Genomic DNA, 16,723 nt, shown 5'->3' with positions numbered 1-16,723 from the left:
CCGAAGTATTGGTACATGGTTATATCAGTCAGGCTTTATTGAGGAACCAGAAACCATACGAGATATATTAAACAGAAGGGCTTCCTATACACAGTTAAGTTTTTCATGGAACGATGCAGTTTGAAAGATCTGCTTCTAGGCTGAAATTTTTCAAAGGAGTCATATATAACTGGTATACCAGGGAAGCTAAAACCTTTGAAGCCACCATTGGAAACTGGAAAGTAGACAGTGGAACATTCTTTCAGAGCAGCTTCCAGTTAGCAGATCTTGATCACTAACAGAACAGTTAAGGACACTTGGAGTATGGTTCCTATCATTCCGCTTTCTAAATCTCTGTGTATCTGCATCTAATTGGATGAACCTAACTGCAAAGGAATCTGTAAATGTAGTTTTTCTTCCCACTTCTGCACGTAGAAGGAGAAGGTGCTGGAGCTTGGGAGAGTCAATCCAAGTAACTGCCAAATTGTCTTGATTCCATTTAAGAAGTCTTTTTCTGCTGCCCGTGTAAATAATTAGAAAGGATAAAAATCTCAGGAATCCTTACAGCCACGGGTACTATGACCTTCTATGATCATTGTCTTTGAGTGTTGTGTTGGACTAGTTGGCTTGTAAATGTGAGAGCATAAATCTATGTAGAAAGAAGTGTAATACTTGCTATTGTGCTAGGCTGTTATGATTTAGGATCAGTTTCTCTTCCTTTTCTTCCTCTTATTTCTCTTCCTTCTCCTTCACATCCTTTACTTTTATATCGCTTTCATTATGTTCCCTCCCCAGGTTAGGGAAGTTTTCAGGTATGATTTCTTCAAATTAATTTTCCGCCCCCCTCCCTTTTCTCTCTTCTTTTGGGACTCTTGTAATACAAATGTTATTACATTTGATGGAATCACTGAGTTCCCTAAGTCTATTCTTGTATTCCATAAATCTATCTTTCTTTTGTTCAGCCTCTTTATTTTCCATTTATTTTACCTTCTATATCACTTATTCATTCCTGTGCTGCTTCCATCCTTGTGTTTTTACATCCGGTCTGTTTCAAATCTTGGTTATTGCATTTTTCATTACTGACTTTTTTTTTTTTAACTCTTTTATCTCTGTGGTAAGGGGCTCTTTGAAGTCTCCCATTCTTTTCTCAAGCCCACTGAGTATCTGTATGATTGTTCCTTTTTAAATTCTCCATCAGGCTTATTACTTATATCTGTTTCAATTAGATTTCTGACTGTGACCTCCATTTTGGCATTTTGTCTAACTCTGTCTTCTGTGTGTTAAAAAACCCTGTTATGTTTCTGGCTCCTGAGAATAATGGCTTTATGAAGAAGAGGTCATATAGTGCTTTCATTATAATCAAATCTACAATGAAAAAAAGCTGGCCTTGGTAATAACATTTAAGAATTGAGTTTAGAAACCTTTTCTAGAATTTACTTCTTGTGTGCCTTTTATCATCTAACCTTTTTACATGGTCATTATAAAAAAATGGGAAAATGAGAACACTACTAAGTTATCAGGATAACTTAAAAAATATTTACTGATGCTTAAAGGTCACTTTTAAGGTTACACTAGAGAAATGAAAATAATCTATACATTTCACTAATCCAGGTATCACTTTCTGAAATGCCTTTGGTAAAGTATTAAAATTAAAGTAAACATGAAATAAGTGAAATGACACATATGCATATGGATGTGAAAGCTATTTCACATAATTTTATTGGAGATTCTTTCAGTGGGTTACCTTTAAAAAGGTAGCGATGACTTTTAAACCTGAGGATTTAAAATGTCTTTAGGGAACATCTTAATAGCAAATACTATTTGGGAAGGTATGAGAGGGGCCTGTCTAGGAAATAAACTGGTTTTTCACTCAGAATTTTTTTCCTTATTTTCACTGGTCTGCTTGTCTTCAGTGATCATTTAAAGATCAGACAAACAATGGCCTTTGGACTTTATGGTAATATGTGTAAACCACTTTGAAGTCCAAGTGTGAAAAGGACGAGATACATAGAAATACTAATAGTATCTCTCTGTGAAGGGATCCTTTTGGAATTATTACAACAAACAAATATATTTTACAACTTTTAAAAATTATTTTATTATTTAAATAGTTTTTGGTCCTTATTGTATGTATGTGTATATATGTTTATTTTTGTATATATATGTATGTATATATATGTATACATATATATGTTTATTTTTAAGAGAGTACAAGTGGGGGAGGGGCAGAGAGAGGGGGACAGAAGAACTGAAGCAGGCTCTGCACTGACAGCAGCGAGCTCGATATGGGGCTTGAACTCATGAACTGTGACATCATGACCTGAGCTGAAGTTGGGCGTTTAACTGACTAAGCCACCCAGGTGCCCCAAGTCCTTATTTTATATTTAACTATGTCTGTCTTTGTTGTCCCTCAGGAAGCTTTTGACATGAAGTCTGAAGGACAGGCAACTGTAATTCAGCAGCTGGAACAGACCATTGAGGATCTGAGGACCAAAATAGCTGAACTGGAGAAGGGGTATCCTGCCTTGGACGTGGAGATGGCCAGAGGCCGTCATGGGGCTCAGAATGGAGGTGCACCCTTCGAAGATGTCTGTCTTGAAGCTCTCAGGTTAGGAGAAAAGGATGTACGCCATCAGAGGCTTTTACAGGCAAAGTCAATCCAGACATCCCCGACAGAAGAGGGTGGGATACCAATACTGCCTTCTGTTAATACACTGCCAGAGTGTCCTCACCACCCACCTGGGGCTGAGAGTGGAGACTCACCTGTGCCGTCCTCACCTTCTGGACCTCAGACAAAATTCTGTTCGGAGATTTCTTTGATTGTGTCTCCAAGGCGAGTATCAGTGCAGCTCGACACACATCAGCCCACGCTGCCTCCACTATCTCCATCCCTCCTGAAGTCTGACAGTCAAAGACAGTCCGGGCCACAGCCTTCCCACCCTTCTCTTCATACTGAGTTTGAAACCAGCCATGAACACTCTGTTTTCTCTTCCTTTGAAAACAGCCATAACGTCCAACCCTCACCACCTCTGCCTTGCACAGAGTCTTCCAGTTCCATGCCTGGTGTAGGCATGGCAGCTCGCCCACCTCCCCTTCTCCCTGGCACAACGAGACCTGTTCTTCCCAGTATAGCCATCCCCCCACCTCCTCCTCTGCCTGGTACAGAAATGTTACCGCCCCCTCCTCCACCTTTGCCTGATGAGGGAATACCTCTTCCCCCTTCTCTTCCTGTAGTGGAGATACCTCCTCCCCCTCCTCTGCCAGGTGAGGGAATACCTCCTCCCCCTCCTCTGCCAGGTGAGGGAATACCTCCTCCCCCTCCTCTGCCAGGTGAGGGAATACCTCCTCCCCCTCCTCTGCCAGGTGAGGGAATACCTCCTCCCCCTCCTCTGCCAGGTGAGGGAATACCTCCTCCCCCTCCTCTGCCAGGTGTGGGAATACCTCCTCCCCCTCCTCTGCCAGGTGAGGGAATACCTCCTCCCCCTCCTCTGCCAGGTGTGGGAATACCTCCTCCCCCTCCTCTTCCCGGTGTGGGAATACCACCTCCCCCCCCTCTTCCCGGTGTGGGAATACCCCCTCCCCCCCCTCTTCCCGGTGTGGGAATACCCCCTGCCCCTCCTCTTCCTGGAGTGGGAATACCCCCTCCTCCCCCTCTTCCCGGTGTGGGAATACCCCCTGCCCCTCCTCTTCCTGGAGTGGGAATACCCCCTCCTCCCCCTCTTCCTGGAGTGGGAATACCTCCTCCCCCGCCTCTTCCTGGAGTGGGAATACCTCCTCCCCCGCCTCTTCCTGGAGTGGGAATACCTCCTCCCCCGCCTCTTCCTGGAGTGGGAATACCTCCTCCCCCGCCTCTTCCTGGAGTGGGAATACCTCCTCCCCCTCTCCTGCCAGGTGAAGGAATACCTCCTCCCCCTCCTCTGCCTGGAGTTGGGGTTCCTCCACCTCCTCCTTTGCCAGGTATGGGGATTCCACCTGTTCCAGCTACCCTGCCAACTTCTGGACCAGGCATTCCCCCACCCCCTCTGCTTCCTGGATCAGGCCCTCCACTCCCCCCTCAAGTTGGAAGTAGCACTTTATCAGCACCACAAGTGTGTGGTTTTCTTCCTCCTCCATTGCCAGCTGGCTTGTTTGGATTAGGGCTGAACCAAGACAGAGGGAGTAGGAAGCAGCCAGTAGAGCCTTGTCGGCCCATGAAGCCTCTGTATTGGACGAGAATTCAACTGCATAGTAAAAGGTAACATGAATTGGAGCTCATCTTTGCACAGTTTGTCAACAGGAGGGAGCATTTACCTTTAAAACTCTTGGGGAAATTACAATTTAGTGTATTTTTAAGTACTGCTCTGAAACTTATCTGTAGATTTTTATGTTAATATTTAGTGAAGCAATCTGTTATTTCAAATTTTAGACTTTTCTCAAAAGTATCAAAGGTATAAAACAAATGATATATGTGTATCAATGTATAAGATGTACAGATATCTATCTGTATAGTTAATTGATCAATCTTATGAAGATGGAAGGATATATCTTTCTTAGCATACATGCTCTATTGCCTCGTTCCAGAACCTCACTCTAGCAAATAGCTTATAAATATAAATCAAATCCTTAAAAGACATACTGACTCTTGAGGATATTTTTTGCATTCTTTTGAAGGCACAGTCTTGTGTTACTGTTCCTTTTTGTTTGCAGTAGTCTTTCTCTTCAAAGATGTGCTATGCAAAAATACACATATCCACACCCATGTGTGAAATAATTTAGTTTTGAGAATTTCCTGGCATTTATATAGAGAGTTTGTGACACAATGTGGTCATAAAGTCATACTTGGGAATGATATTTATAAAAGAATACTTCCCACCATGTATGCTGTTGCCATATTACTTATCCATGCATAGTCTATAGTTGACATCCCTTGATCCCTGGGACAGTACTATGACACATGGGTGAGGAATGTGCTGACGGGGGACAAACCATACTCTTTAAACTTTACTGGCCTTCCTTTTTTTCTAACTTTCCACGATCCCTTGAATTTTTTTTTTAATTTTTGTATGATGTGGCATGCATTTAGAATAGGATCTTTCCAGGCCTCGTTCTCATTTGTTATACAATTTTCTCATCACTGAATCACATTAGGGGAGAAGAATCTACATAGTTTGACTACTTCTAAATTTGCAGCTCATTCTTTCTGTAATTTCCATGTTACTTATATATGCTGAGGCATCATGTCAAACTGTGACCCAAACTCATTTTATCCAGACACATTATAAGAAGTTATTTTGTTGTGTTGTTCCTTTGTTTCAAAAAATAGATCTACCCTTTTTAGGTGGTACGACATGAATCTGCAGTCACTAAAGTCAGATAACAGTGGGTGATGGAAGTGGGCGGGAGATGGAGGGTACCACCTTGGATCATAAAATAATTTCTTTTTTAACCCGTGCACAGTTCACAAAGCTGATGAGTCAGGTTTGAATTGTGAGATATCAAATATTTCTTGCCTTCATAGCTTATACTGAGAGGAGTTTTGCTTCTATGTTTTTATACAGTGATTTGATAACTAAGAATTCCTGGAAAGTATTTTTTTCTAGGCAAAGGCTTCATTCTATATTGATGGCATTTTAACTTTCTTATCAGGTTGATAAAACAAATGTGAGTCTTAAAGAAAAAGTATTCTTTCTTATCACCTTCCTCTTGCCCTCGCTTCCACCTCCTCTTCCCTTCCTTCCAGACTTCCTGCCTTCCTTCCTGACTTCCTCTCATGTTTTTTTCTCTTCTGCCCTTCTTTCCTTCTCTTCATTTTTGTTTATGCTCACGACAATATCTTGTAGTTTGGTTTGATGACTGTTTCATTGGTCTTTTGCTTAACTTTAGAGACTCCAGTGCTTCACTTATTTGGGAAAAAATTGAAGAGCCATCCATAGATTGTCATGAATTTGAGGAATTGTTTTCTAAAACTGCCATGAAGGAGAGGAAGAAACCTATTTCTGACACTATCACAAAGACCAAGGCTAAACAAGTGAGTATTTGTGTGCTTTCTGAGATTGGGCAGTATTTGGGGCATAAGTATGAACTTTCATTAGAAAAAAAAAAAGAAACTGTTTTCTGGGGTGTATAACCTCCATAGTCCTTAACCAGATAGAAGTTAGAATTTTAGAACATGTAATTAAGTAAAAATTATGCCAAACAGAACAGCAAATAATTGTTTCCACCAAGTGACAATGTCCTGACTATTTTAATTTTAGCCTTGTGATACATACTTCCGCAATTTCAGCTATTGATTATTTCCAGAATTAGTTGTCTAGAAATAAGTTGTTAATTGATTGCAATTCATCTGAGCACTAGTATGGATGGAAACAAAGGTAAAAGTGGGCAAAGAAAAACAAGTAAGCAAGAAGTCTAGTCCTTAGTAATCTATAATGCATTTGGTATTTTGTGGAATTGACACTCTTTAGAATCGAGTTAAACAATCACACTGTACTTGACATATGGAAGGATGCCTTACATATAGTACCAGCATCTCCATTCTTTGTTAGAGCCTTTGATCTATACTGTGATACCTGGATTAGACAAAGAAAGAATAGTACATTTGGAGAAAAACATTTCAAAGAAATATTTCCCAACTGGTCCACCCAGTGGACTTGATCGTGAAATTTCTTGTCATTCAGGAAATTATAGTAAAATTCCACAGTAATAAGCCCCATATAGAAGGTATTGCTAGCTGTCCATCTTTCACCCTAAAATGGGGAAATGGCTACATGTCTTAATTTTTCTGGTTGAGGGGTTGAGTGCATGGATGCAAGAGAATGGTGAGCAGCTCAGTCCTGGGAGGCGGTGAGAGAGAGGTGAGACCCCAAGCCCCCAGTGTTCTCCTGGACCATTCTCCCCAGATAAGTGGCAACCAATGGGGTGATTCCTTGAATTTTTGCCCCTGACCTGGAAGTTGTAGCTAAAAGTATGACCCAGAGTTGTAGCTAAAAGTATGATCCATTGACATTTATTTCAGATCAGATAACTCCCACCATATGGATACTGCCAAATCCAGCCAGGGGAGGATAGATTTGAATGGCACAGCTTGACCCCTGGGACCTCTAGCTGAGTGATAAGCAAGGCTCACTGCAGGCTTTTCTATTATTCTGAAAATGATGCATACCTAAACATTATGCAGCTGAGGTTTTCAGAATCATTTATTGCAGTACAAATGGCCTCTGGCGACCTTAGGTCAAGGACTATGATAAATTGGACAATAGCTGGCATATTGTAGGCACTGAATAAATATTTGTTTAAAAGTAAACCAGCTGACCATGGGAGGAGGACTTCATAATCAGAGACTATGCCTAATAATGATTAAAAAACAGAAAATCATTCATCTCATAGTAATCAGCATGGCCAAGGTGACAGTACTAAGGGGAATAAAAGCAAATGGAAAACCACATTTTCTCTGACAGAGGTAAATGTTAACAAAAACTCTTTTCACAGTACATTTGCATATAGCACACTTAGGCTGAATCATACCTCTTCTGTGGACTCTTATGGACTGTGTCAGAGATGGGAAAACTGGGCAAGGAATATGGGTAGAGAGTGTCTGTATATGTGTGTGTATATATATATATACACACACACATATATATACACATATGTATATATGTACATATATGTACATATATATATATATATACACACACACACACACACACACACACACGTACACATATGTATCAAGGACAATGAGGCAGCCAGGATTGTCATTTGATGGTGGGCAGATGTGACATGGGATGTTTCTTGTCTAGGGAAGGTATACTCAGAAAGGCAAACAATGTCTTCTCTATCTTTCATCACCACTTTTTTTCCACTGAATGAACATAGATAAGGAAGATACTTCATACATTACCAGAGACTTTAGGATTTCATACTTATTTGACATAATCTTCAGTTTTTGGCTTACTGAAATAAGATTTATGTGTAAATCATCACAAATTCACAAATTCAACTAGTTTGCCTGAGATGGACTGTGCACAACACCAGTTCATCTGCATTGAACATCATCTCAGCATGATCCCCTTACTCTGTCATTAAGACATTTCATAAACTATGGGTAAGAGACTTTGCCAATGTCATAATTTGCACTTATTGACTGGGATGCTACTGTCGACTTTAACTCCAAACAGGGTTAATGGAAAAGTCTCCATTATGACTCCTGATAACCTTGTTCAGCATCTCCTTGGTCTAGGTCTTGGTATTGAGCTCTGCACTTCAGGTCTGTTTTTGAAGGGATAAGGTTTTTGTTTTTTCCCTCTCCCTCTCCCTCTCCCTCTCCCTCTCCCTCCCCTTCCCCTCCCTATGTATGTTGGAGAGAGAAAAATCCTCAATGTGATATATTTCTGAAGAAACCTAGTTTTATTTTACTTTGTTGTATTTGGAAGAAAAATATATTCATTTCATCGACTTGAGACAATTAAAATTTTGTTTAAGGAAATATATTTTCAGGCTGTATGCAAATAGTTCCCCCTTTTATGGGAAATGTATACTGATTGTATGTGCAGACATTTTGGTACCTCATGATTCATGTCCAGTGTAATGAATAGCCTTTAATGCTCTGGCATATGTTTATGGAGGTATTTCAAGCAATTCTTCTTATATACAATGGAAGCTAGAAGTTCTGTTTTTCTTTAAATATTTAAAAATAGCCAAATAATTTTTCTGTGATCTGTCTTCTTCTTGAAAGCAAGACTGTGGTCAAATGCACTGGTATTTAATGAAGTGCCTGTGCTGTTTTTACTCTTTCAGGGAGACATTTTCAGCGTGATAGTAGCAGATCCCTTAGCTGGGCACGTTGCTGTTTGGCATGAGGAGAAAGAGGGCTACTTTCTGGACACCTAGTCTAGTAGTAATGATGAATATCTTGTATTTCTAAAACCTTTTTCCTCCCAGGAACCTAAAACAAAACATTTCTTATTTTTTCGTGGAATATATATATATATATATATATATATATATATATATATATATGTATTTCTGTGGTGACTTCTTTATTCTTTATTTTGAAGTATTTAAAACATAAGGAGATTAGCTGAGAAGGTATATGTGAGTTTATCAGACTATGATCTGACATTCTTCTTCAGTGAGTGTGACACGTATACATCACAATTAAATATCAGTCTGCCAACAGAACAGCAATAACCCTGTTTCCTACGGTAGCAGGAGGAAAGTAGAAACAAATTTTTATGAGGCTTGTGTTTAAGTGCTGATACACATACACACTTGCCCATTTTTTAAGGAATGCTCTGGAACTAGTAAACATTTAGCCCAATCTCCTGTGTGTTGCTGGGGTAATCCAAGGAATTTTAATGTTGATAGTGATCTTAAGACACCTCAGGATCTTCTGTGTTCCACTGAAGATTAAGTTTATCCTGAGTTTAGGAGCAGAAAAGTGAGAATTGATAGTAAGAGCTGCTTCAAAAAAGAGGTTTCTAGTTAATCCTGTGTCAAACAAGGTGATAAACGAATACACTTGGTAAATATGGTAACAATTGGAGCAACAACAATAGTAATAATCATAGTGGTAGTTAGGACAACAACAAGAATTCTGGAAGCCACAAGGCACACTGTGCTTTATTTATCATGTGCCAGTCATTGCTTTTTAGCATTCTCCTTATATGAATTCATTGAATCCTCCTCGTTCTATGAGGTAGACCTCATTATCACCAGTGTATGGTACAGAAAACTGAGGTATAGAGGGCCTAAATAATGTTTCCAGGCTAGTAAGGGGCAGAGCCAGGTTCAAGCTCCATTAATCTGATTCCAGAGCCTGAGAGCTTAGTCACTTGGTAATAAGTATGGGGGTGAAGTATTTTTTGTAAGTTTCAGTATACTTTTATATGGAAACCAGAATAGGTATTTTAGAAAATAGTAATTTGAATGTGTATTCATTTTTCTATGTGCTCACTATTAAATGACAAGTTGCATTTATGAAATTGTATGTGAAAATACTTTTAAAGCCTTTTACATATGCTAACAGATTTTGACAAGTCCATAAACTACAATGCCGCTAAACATGACATTTGCCCAATTAAATAAAAGTTTATCTGAGAGATGAAAACTTTAGACACATAAGGTTCTGTAAACAGTAAAAATGAGGGCATTTGCTTGTGCAGCATTTAAGTCCTGGTTGGAAGTCTATAGCCACAGTGGTTAAGCGTCACCAAATGTCAAGTGATGATACTTCTGACTCACTCCATGACACAAAAAGGAACCATCTCTGTAAAATATGCCTTAAGTCAATGAAGTCTAATCATACTTAAAAAGTCCGTAAAGGAACATGCTATCCATAATGGAAATTTAAACACAGAACTTAACAAGAGTGAATAAGAAGAATCTGTGTTATTTTTTAAATACATAGCTGACATTTGTTTAATCATTTAATGCAACACAAACAAATGTCTTTCTGGGTTTCTTCTATTTATCAGATTAAAATGCTCTGCTCAGAGAATGGGAGAGAAAAACAAGTCATGATAGTTAAATATTTGTTGGGCTTTAGCCTCTGGAAGTACGATTAGAAAAATAGTTAAATCTGCTACTTATTATAAGGGGAGGCAGTAACAGGATTTGTTAGAATTCCCATTTAATTACAGATATAAATGGTAAAGAGTTAGACATTTGGTATTCTGTTCAATCTTTCCATTGTGTTTGCTGACCTAACCTCTTTTAAGGCTTTATGTATGTGTGTTATAAAAACCCATAATAACAATGGGAAAAGAAGCATTCATTATTCAGATGTTCTTATATGGGAGTGTATGATGTAATGCTGCTAAGCATTCTTACATGAAGCAGTAATGGCTGTTATAAGGCTTCTTTCTACCATGTTGAGGCATTGGGGAAAAGTGTATGCTATACTTCAGATATTGTCTGCTGTAGTAATAGTGAGCCACATGAAAAGGGAAAAGGGGGTATGTATTTTACTCCTGAATCTAATAATTTCAAATAATGTAAATAATCTCTGTTTATTGCAAATGTTTTTTCGTTATTATTGGATATTTCAGTGTAGGCTCAGTGATAATCTGAGTAGTAGAAATTTAGTTTTTTGTATTGGTGTTAATTTTTCCTATTATAGCTGGCAAAGGGTGTGTTTTGGTTGATTTGGACAGTTATATTGGTCATCTAGACTGAAGACCTAAAATAATGTCTGAAACACAAAATATCTTACAATAAAACAATTTAGATTTGTTTTGGGGATACATAGTAAACATTTGGTACTTTGTTACTTTTAACATAACATCTGTTTTTAATAGAATACATTCCTATTGCAAGCCTTAAAATGTATTTACATAGAAAACCACATCAAAATACAGAGCTATAATTAGACAAACATAGGTTTTGTGGAATCTGGATTTGTTTTAGATGTTGAAAGATTTATTATTTTTTGAAGATGTTATTCCCATAACTATTTGTAGAGCATACCCAATCAATTCAAAGAATGCAAAAATAATAACCTCTATTTTTAAATTTTCTTTCAGCCAAAAAATTGTTTTTATAGTTCTAAGTAAATGGCAGACACACAAACACACACACACACGCACACACACACACACACGCACACACACAAAACAAAACAAAACAAAACAAAACAAAACAAAATACAAAACAACCAGTGGCATACTAAAAAGGAAATATAATTAGGCTAATGGTCCCAACCTTGCTAGATTATGTATTAGGAAAATTATGTTTGATTAATAACAAATTGAACTTGTACAAAATCTAATCATCATACTGTAAGTTAATTCTTTTGGGCTCTATTTTGATATACTATGATGATAATAAGTTTCTTTGCACTAGATGTATAAGAAAGGGGTATTGATATTTAATGGCTGAGATGTCCTGTTTATCAAAATCCATTGGCATTGAAGAAACAGTTGTTTGGAAAATTCATTTGCAATTCATTACGTTATTATGGTTATCTATGAAAACCGAAAGTCATCCTTGCAAAAGTAAGGAAAGCTTTTTGGTCATTTACAGAGTCTAAATTCTATAATTTGGAGCAGGTGATGGGGGAGCATTTCTCAGTACTGCTAACATAGAGTGGAACAACATTGCAGACAGCCAGGGAAAGTTTAAAGAGAGGAAACACCAGTTACTTCCAGTGCTGCACCACTTTCTTGGCCTGAGGAGAGCAGGGTTTATCCGTTTCAGCAGGGAATACAGTAAAGAAGAGAGGCTCCTAGGCCAGGGAGTTTCTCTGGTGGGCTAATTTATTACTGTCTCCCTGAGGGACAGTATTAAGTAATTCATGTGACTAAATTTGAATCACTCTTCAAGTTTCATACCATATGCTCTAAAATAGTAAGTACTGCACATGATCAGGAGGGCTGAACAGAGCACGCTGGCTGGATTTAGTATGAGGCTGTGTGCAAGAGACGAGACTTGAAGTGGCCCTTGAATTTATTTTGTTTAGATATGTAGAGAGAATTAAGGGATGATTTTTGAAAATCACACCGTAAACAAAGATTTCCTTGAACCTTATTTAAAACCATCGTAAATCAGGCAGGTGTTTTGGCACTCTTCTATGTGTGGGAACTCCTGTCTGACAGTTTCAGGAATGTGGATGCAGGTTATTGATACTTGTTTCCCTTAGCTCAGTATGTTTCCTTCCCATCCTCCTGGCAAAAGTCTTTAGGCTTGTCTTAGACATAAGGGTGACAATGGAATTTCACAAATGAGACCTGACGTTGATTTTTGATGTTTTGGTGCTACATCGTGGGCTGTATGTCTCTTTACCATGGACAGCAACTGTCCATGCACCTGATTTGACTTACACAGTTACAATTACGATAGCTCCTACCTTTTGTCTGTGAAAACTGTTGCAGGTGACACAAGTCTGTTCACATTATACTTTTAGTGTGATCTGAGCTGAAAAATGTTTATGATTATTTGAGGACACAAGTATCAGACTTAAAGGAAAAAAATAAAGTTCTTATTCATATCTCTATTTTGTATTCAAAACTTTTTTGTTGTTGTTTCAACTGGAATATAAATTTGTTTCTTTTTCAAAATCATGTTTATAAGGAAGATTGCTAACACTTCTGCTTTTATTTTGTTACATGTTAGTATATGAAATTTTAGAACTACTGAATTATAACTAGAAATTATCTGAAGTATTACTTTGCAAATTTTATTGGAGGTGGGCCTTCTAGATCAACAGAACAGGGAGTTTGGTGAGTCCTCTTTCCAGCAAAACAGCGATTAACTGTGAAAACTACAACAAAAATATTCATTTAAAGTCTCTGGCAGTTGGTCTAAGGGTACAAAGGAAATAGAGAAACAATCATTCAAGAAAATGTACCAAGACTCAATAAGAATAGTGAGAGTCTGTGGCTTTTGAGCCATGACCCACTCCATCACCAGCCCCCCTAACTCTATGCTATGGAATCTTACCCAAGGCATATGAAGCTGAGAACACCAAGGTCTCTCTCCCTTAGGTTATGGTTTTACTTTAGGAGAGCCAGGATTCTGGCATTCCTAATTTCCCCAGTCCCCTGTTGCAGAAGCTCTAGTCCAGGTAACTATGGAGAGCTAAGGAAAGAGGAAGCCGAGAAGGGCCCTTTAGGAATCAAAGTTAACTCTGAGTCAGGAAGGCTGTGCACCTGTGCCAGGCTGTATCTGCTCAGGAGGAGTCAAGCAAGATATGGGATACCATGAAAGCATTCTCTAAACCTCATACAGTGTCAACAAAATCAGTCATTCCTGAAAGTCTGGGAGGTGTGTGCATGCCCAAGGCCACACCCTCTCAGAAGCAGTTAGAGAAAATCCAAGTGACTACCTCCTTCCTGGCTGAATGTGAGAAAAGTTGCATAAACTCTGAACTGTATAGTAGCCTCCAGGGCATGCACCCCACTCCCCCACACAATGGTTAAAGGTAAAACTCTAAGTGGTTAGGGGACTTCAGCGTAATCTTTGGCTTAATAAATGGCTCAACCCACCCAGGGATGACTCCTAGGTAAGTCAGGGCAAAAGATAAAATAATGGGGGAAGAATGTGTGCAAGAACATCAGATTGCACACTGTTGCAGATATAATTCATGGAACTAGTCAGGCCAAAATAAACAAATAAGCAAAAAATAAACAAGCCAACAATAAAAACGAATCCTGGGGCAGGGAATGGGAAATCAATATCCAGAGTTGCTACAGTATATTATCTGAAATGTCCAGTTTTCAACAACTGTATGAGAACCACAAAGATGTCACAAAGTATCACCTATATGCAGGAAAACAAACAGGCAGTAGAAACATTATTCAGAGGCCCAGATAGCACATTTAACATTCATAGACTTCAGTTTTTTAAAAAAAAATTTTTTTTTAACGTTTATTTATTTTTGAGACAGAGAGAGACAGAGCATGAACGGGGGAGGGTCAGAGAGAGGGAGACACAGAATCCGAAACAGGCTCCAGGCTCTGAGCTGTCAGCACAGAGCCCGACGCGGGGCTCGAACCCACGGACCGCGAGATCATGACCTGAGCCGAAGTCCGCCGCCCAACCGACTGAGCCACCCAGGCGCCCCATAGACTTCAGTTTTTTTAATGTTTATATTATTTTTGAGAGAGACAGAGCACGAGCAGGGGAGAGGCAGAGAGAGGGAGACACAGAATCTGAAGCAGGCTCAAGGCTCTGAGGTGTCAGCACAGAGCCTTATGTGGGCTTGAACTCATGAACCGTGAGACCATGACCTGAGCTGAAGTCAGACGCCCAACTGACAACCACCCAGGTGCCCCTTTTATTTAAAAAAAAATTTTTAAACATACATAAACTTCAGATCATTCATGCTAAATATCTTCAAAGAACTAAGGGAAACTGTTTCTAAGAAGTAAAGGAAGGTATGATGACAATGTTTCATCAATTTGAGAATGACAATAGAGAGACATTATTAAAAAAAATTGAATTTGAAAAGTATAATAATCAAAATGGAAAAAAAAAACCCACTGTGTAGTTTAACAAGTGATTTGTGGTAGCAGAAAAACAAAACAAAACAACCAGCAACCTTTAAGGTAAATCAATAGAGACTATGTAGTCTGAAGAACAGAGAAAAAAAAACAAGTGGGGAAAAAAAAGACAGAACCTCAGAATAATGTGGAACACCTTGAAGTGACCAACATCAATGAAATGTACCAAAAGGAGAAGAGAAAGGTATAGAAAAATATTTGAAGATGGGTCCAGAAATTTGATGAAAAGCGTTAATAAACACATCCAAGTTCAGTGAATGTCAAGGAGTAAACACCAGGTGATCTACACCCTGACCCATCTTAATTCAAAACATTGAGAGCCAAAGATAAAGAGAAAAATCTTGAAAGCAGTAAGAGAAAAACAACTCCTCACACACAAGGAAATTTCAGTAATAACAGCAGATGAATAGAAACAAAGTTGCACTGGAGTAAGGAAATGACACTAGGTGAAGTCAAAGTTACAGAAAGAAATGAACAATGAAGGCTAAATAGGAAGGTTAATTCATAACAAGTATGAATATATACTTCTCTCCTGTCAACTTCTTTAAAGTATAAGATTATATATACTAGTAATTTATAACAATTTGTATCATATATAAAACACATGTGCACACAGTATATATAACAGTGATAGTGTAAAAGGGTGAGAAGTGAATGGAGCTATAAGAGGAGTAAAGTTTCTATGTTTTGGAATTAGGTCAGTATAAATCTGAAGTAGATTCTGATAAATTAAGGATATATTGTAAGCCCTAGAGCAACCACGAAGAAAACTGAAATATCAAATAAATTCACAAAAGAAGTTAGATATCCAGTTACTCCATTTAATACAAAAGTAGGTAATAACGAAAGAATAGAGGAATGAAAAAGACAGATATATATTTAAAAAATGAAAAATGGCAGATGTAAATTCAATCATATTGATAATAACATTAAATGTGAATGAATTAAACAATCCATTAAAAAGGCAGATGTCAGATTGCATAAAAATAATCCAAGTGTGTATTGTGTTACTAGAGGAACACTTTAGATTCTGAGATATAAATAAGTCAAAAGCAAAAAAGATAGAACAACCTTAAACAACCATAAAAAAGCTGGAGTAGCCATACCGATATCAGATAAAATAGACTTAAAAAATTACTTGAGATAAAGAAGGACATTCCTTCTAATAAAAGCTTAATCTATCAGGAAGGTACAATAATTATAAACATACATGCACATAATAGTAATATCCCAAAATACATGAAGAACAAACTGACAATTAAAGGAAGAAATAAATAACATTTGGAGATTTGAATAGCCCACTTTTAATGATGGATAGAAGGTAAGCAGAAGATCAGCAAGGATGGAAAGGACTTCAACAACCACATAAACAAACTAGACTTGACATCTGTGGAACATAAACTCAATAGCAGCAGAAAACACATATTTCTCAAGTATGTATAGAACATTCTCTGGGATGGACCATACGCAAAGTCCACAAAACAAGCCTTCATAAATTTGAGATTGAAGGCTTAACAAATTTTAAACTATTGAAAAAGTATTTTTCTGGCCACAGTGGAATTAAATTAGCAATAAGTAACAAAGAAATTTGAGGAAATTTGCAGGTATGTCTAGGTTAAACAACATGTTCCCAAATAATAGGTGTTTCAAACAAGGAAACACAAGAAAAATTAGAAAATACTTTGAAATGACTATTAGTGAAATCATAACATACTAAAACTTATTGTTTGCAACTAGAGCAGTGCTCAGAGAAATTTATGGCTGTA

The 16,723-nt window shown here is 38.1% G+C and overlaps 1 protein-coding gene across 2 annotated transcripts in view; it reads left to right on the top strand.

Moving 5' to 3' along the window:
* Positions 1–16,723, top strand: part of FMN2 (formin 2) — a 393,127-nt gene that overhangs the window by 135,493 nt on the left and 240,911 nt on the right. For both annotated transcript variants that reach the window (XM_058701859.1, XM_058701860.1), the window contains exons 5-6: positions 2,394–4,213; positions 5,842–5,986. In XM_058701859.1, coding sequence (XP_058557842.1) covers positions 2,394–4,213; positions 5,842–5,986 — 1,965 coding nt within the window. The remainder of the gene's footprint in view (positions 1–2,393; positions 4,214–5,841; positions 5,987–16,723) is intronic.

Source organism: Neofelis nebulosa, chromosome 15 (genome assembly GCF_028018385.1).
Source record: "Neofelis nebulosa isolate mNeoNeb1 chromosome 15, mNeoNeb1.pri, whole genome shotgun sequence".
NCBI lineage: Eukaryota > Metazoa > Chordata > Mammalia > Carnivora > Felidae > Neofelis > Neofelis nebulosa.
The sequence above is the reverse complement of the archived record's forward strand: the minus strand, read 5'-3'. Positions and strand labels throughout refer to the sequence as shown.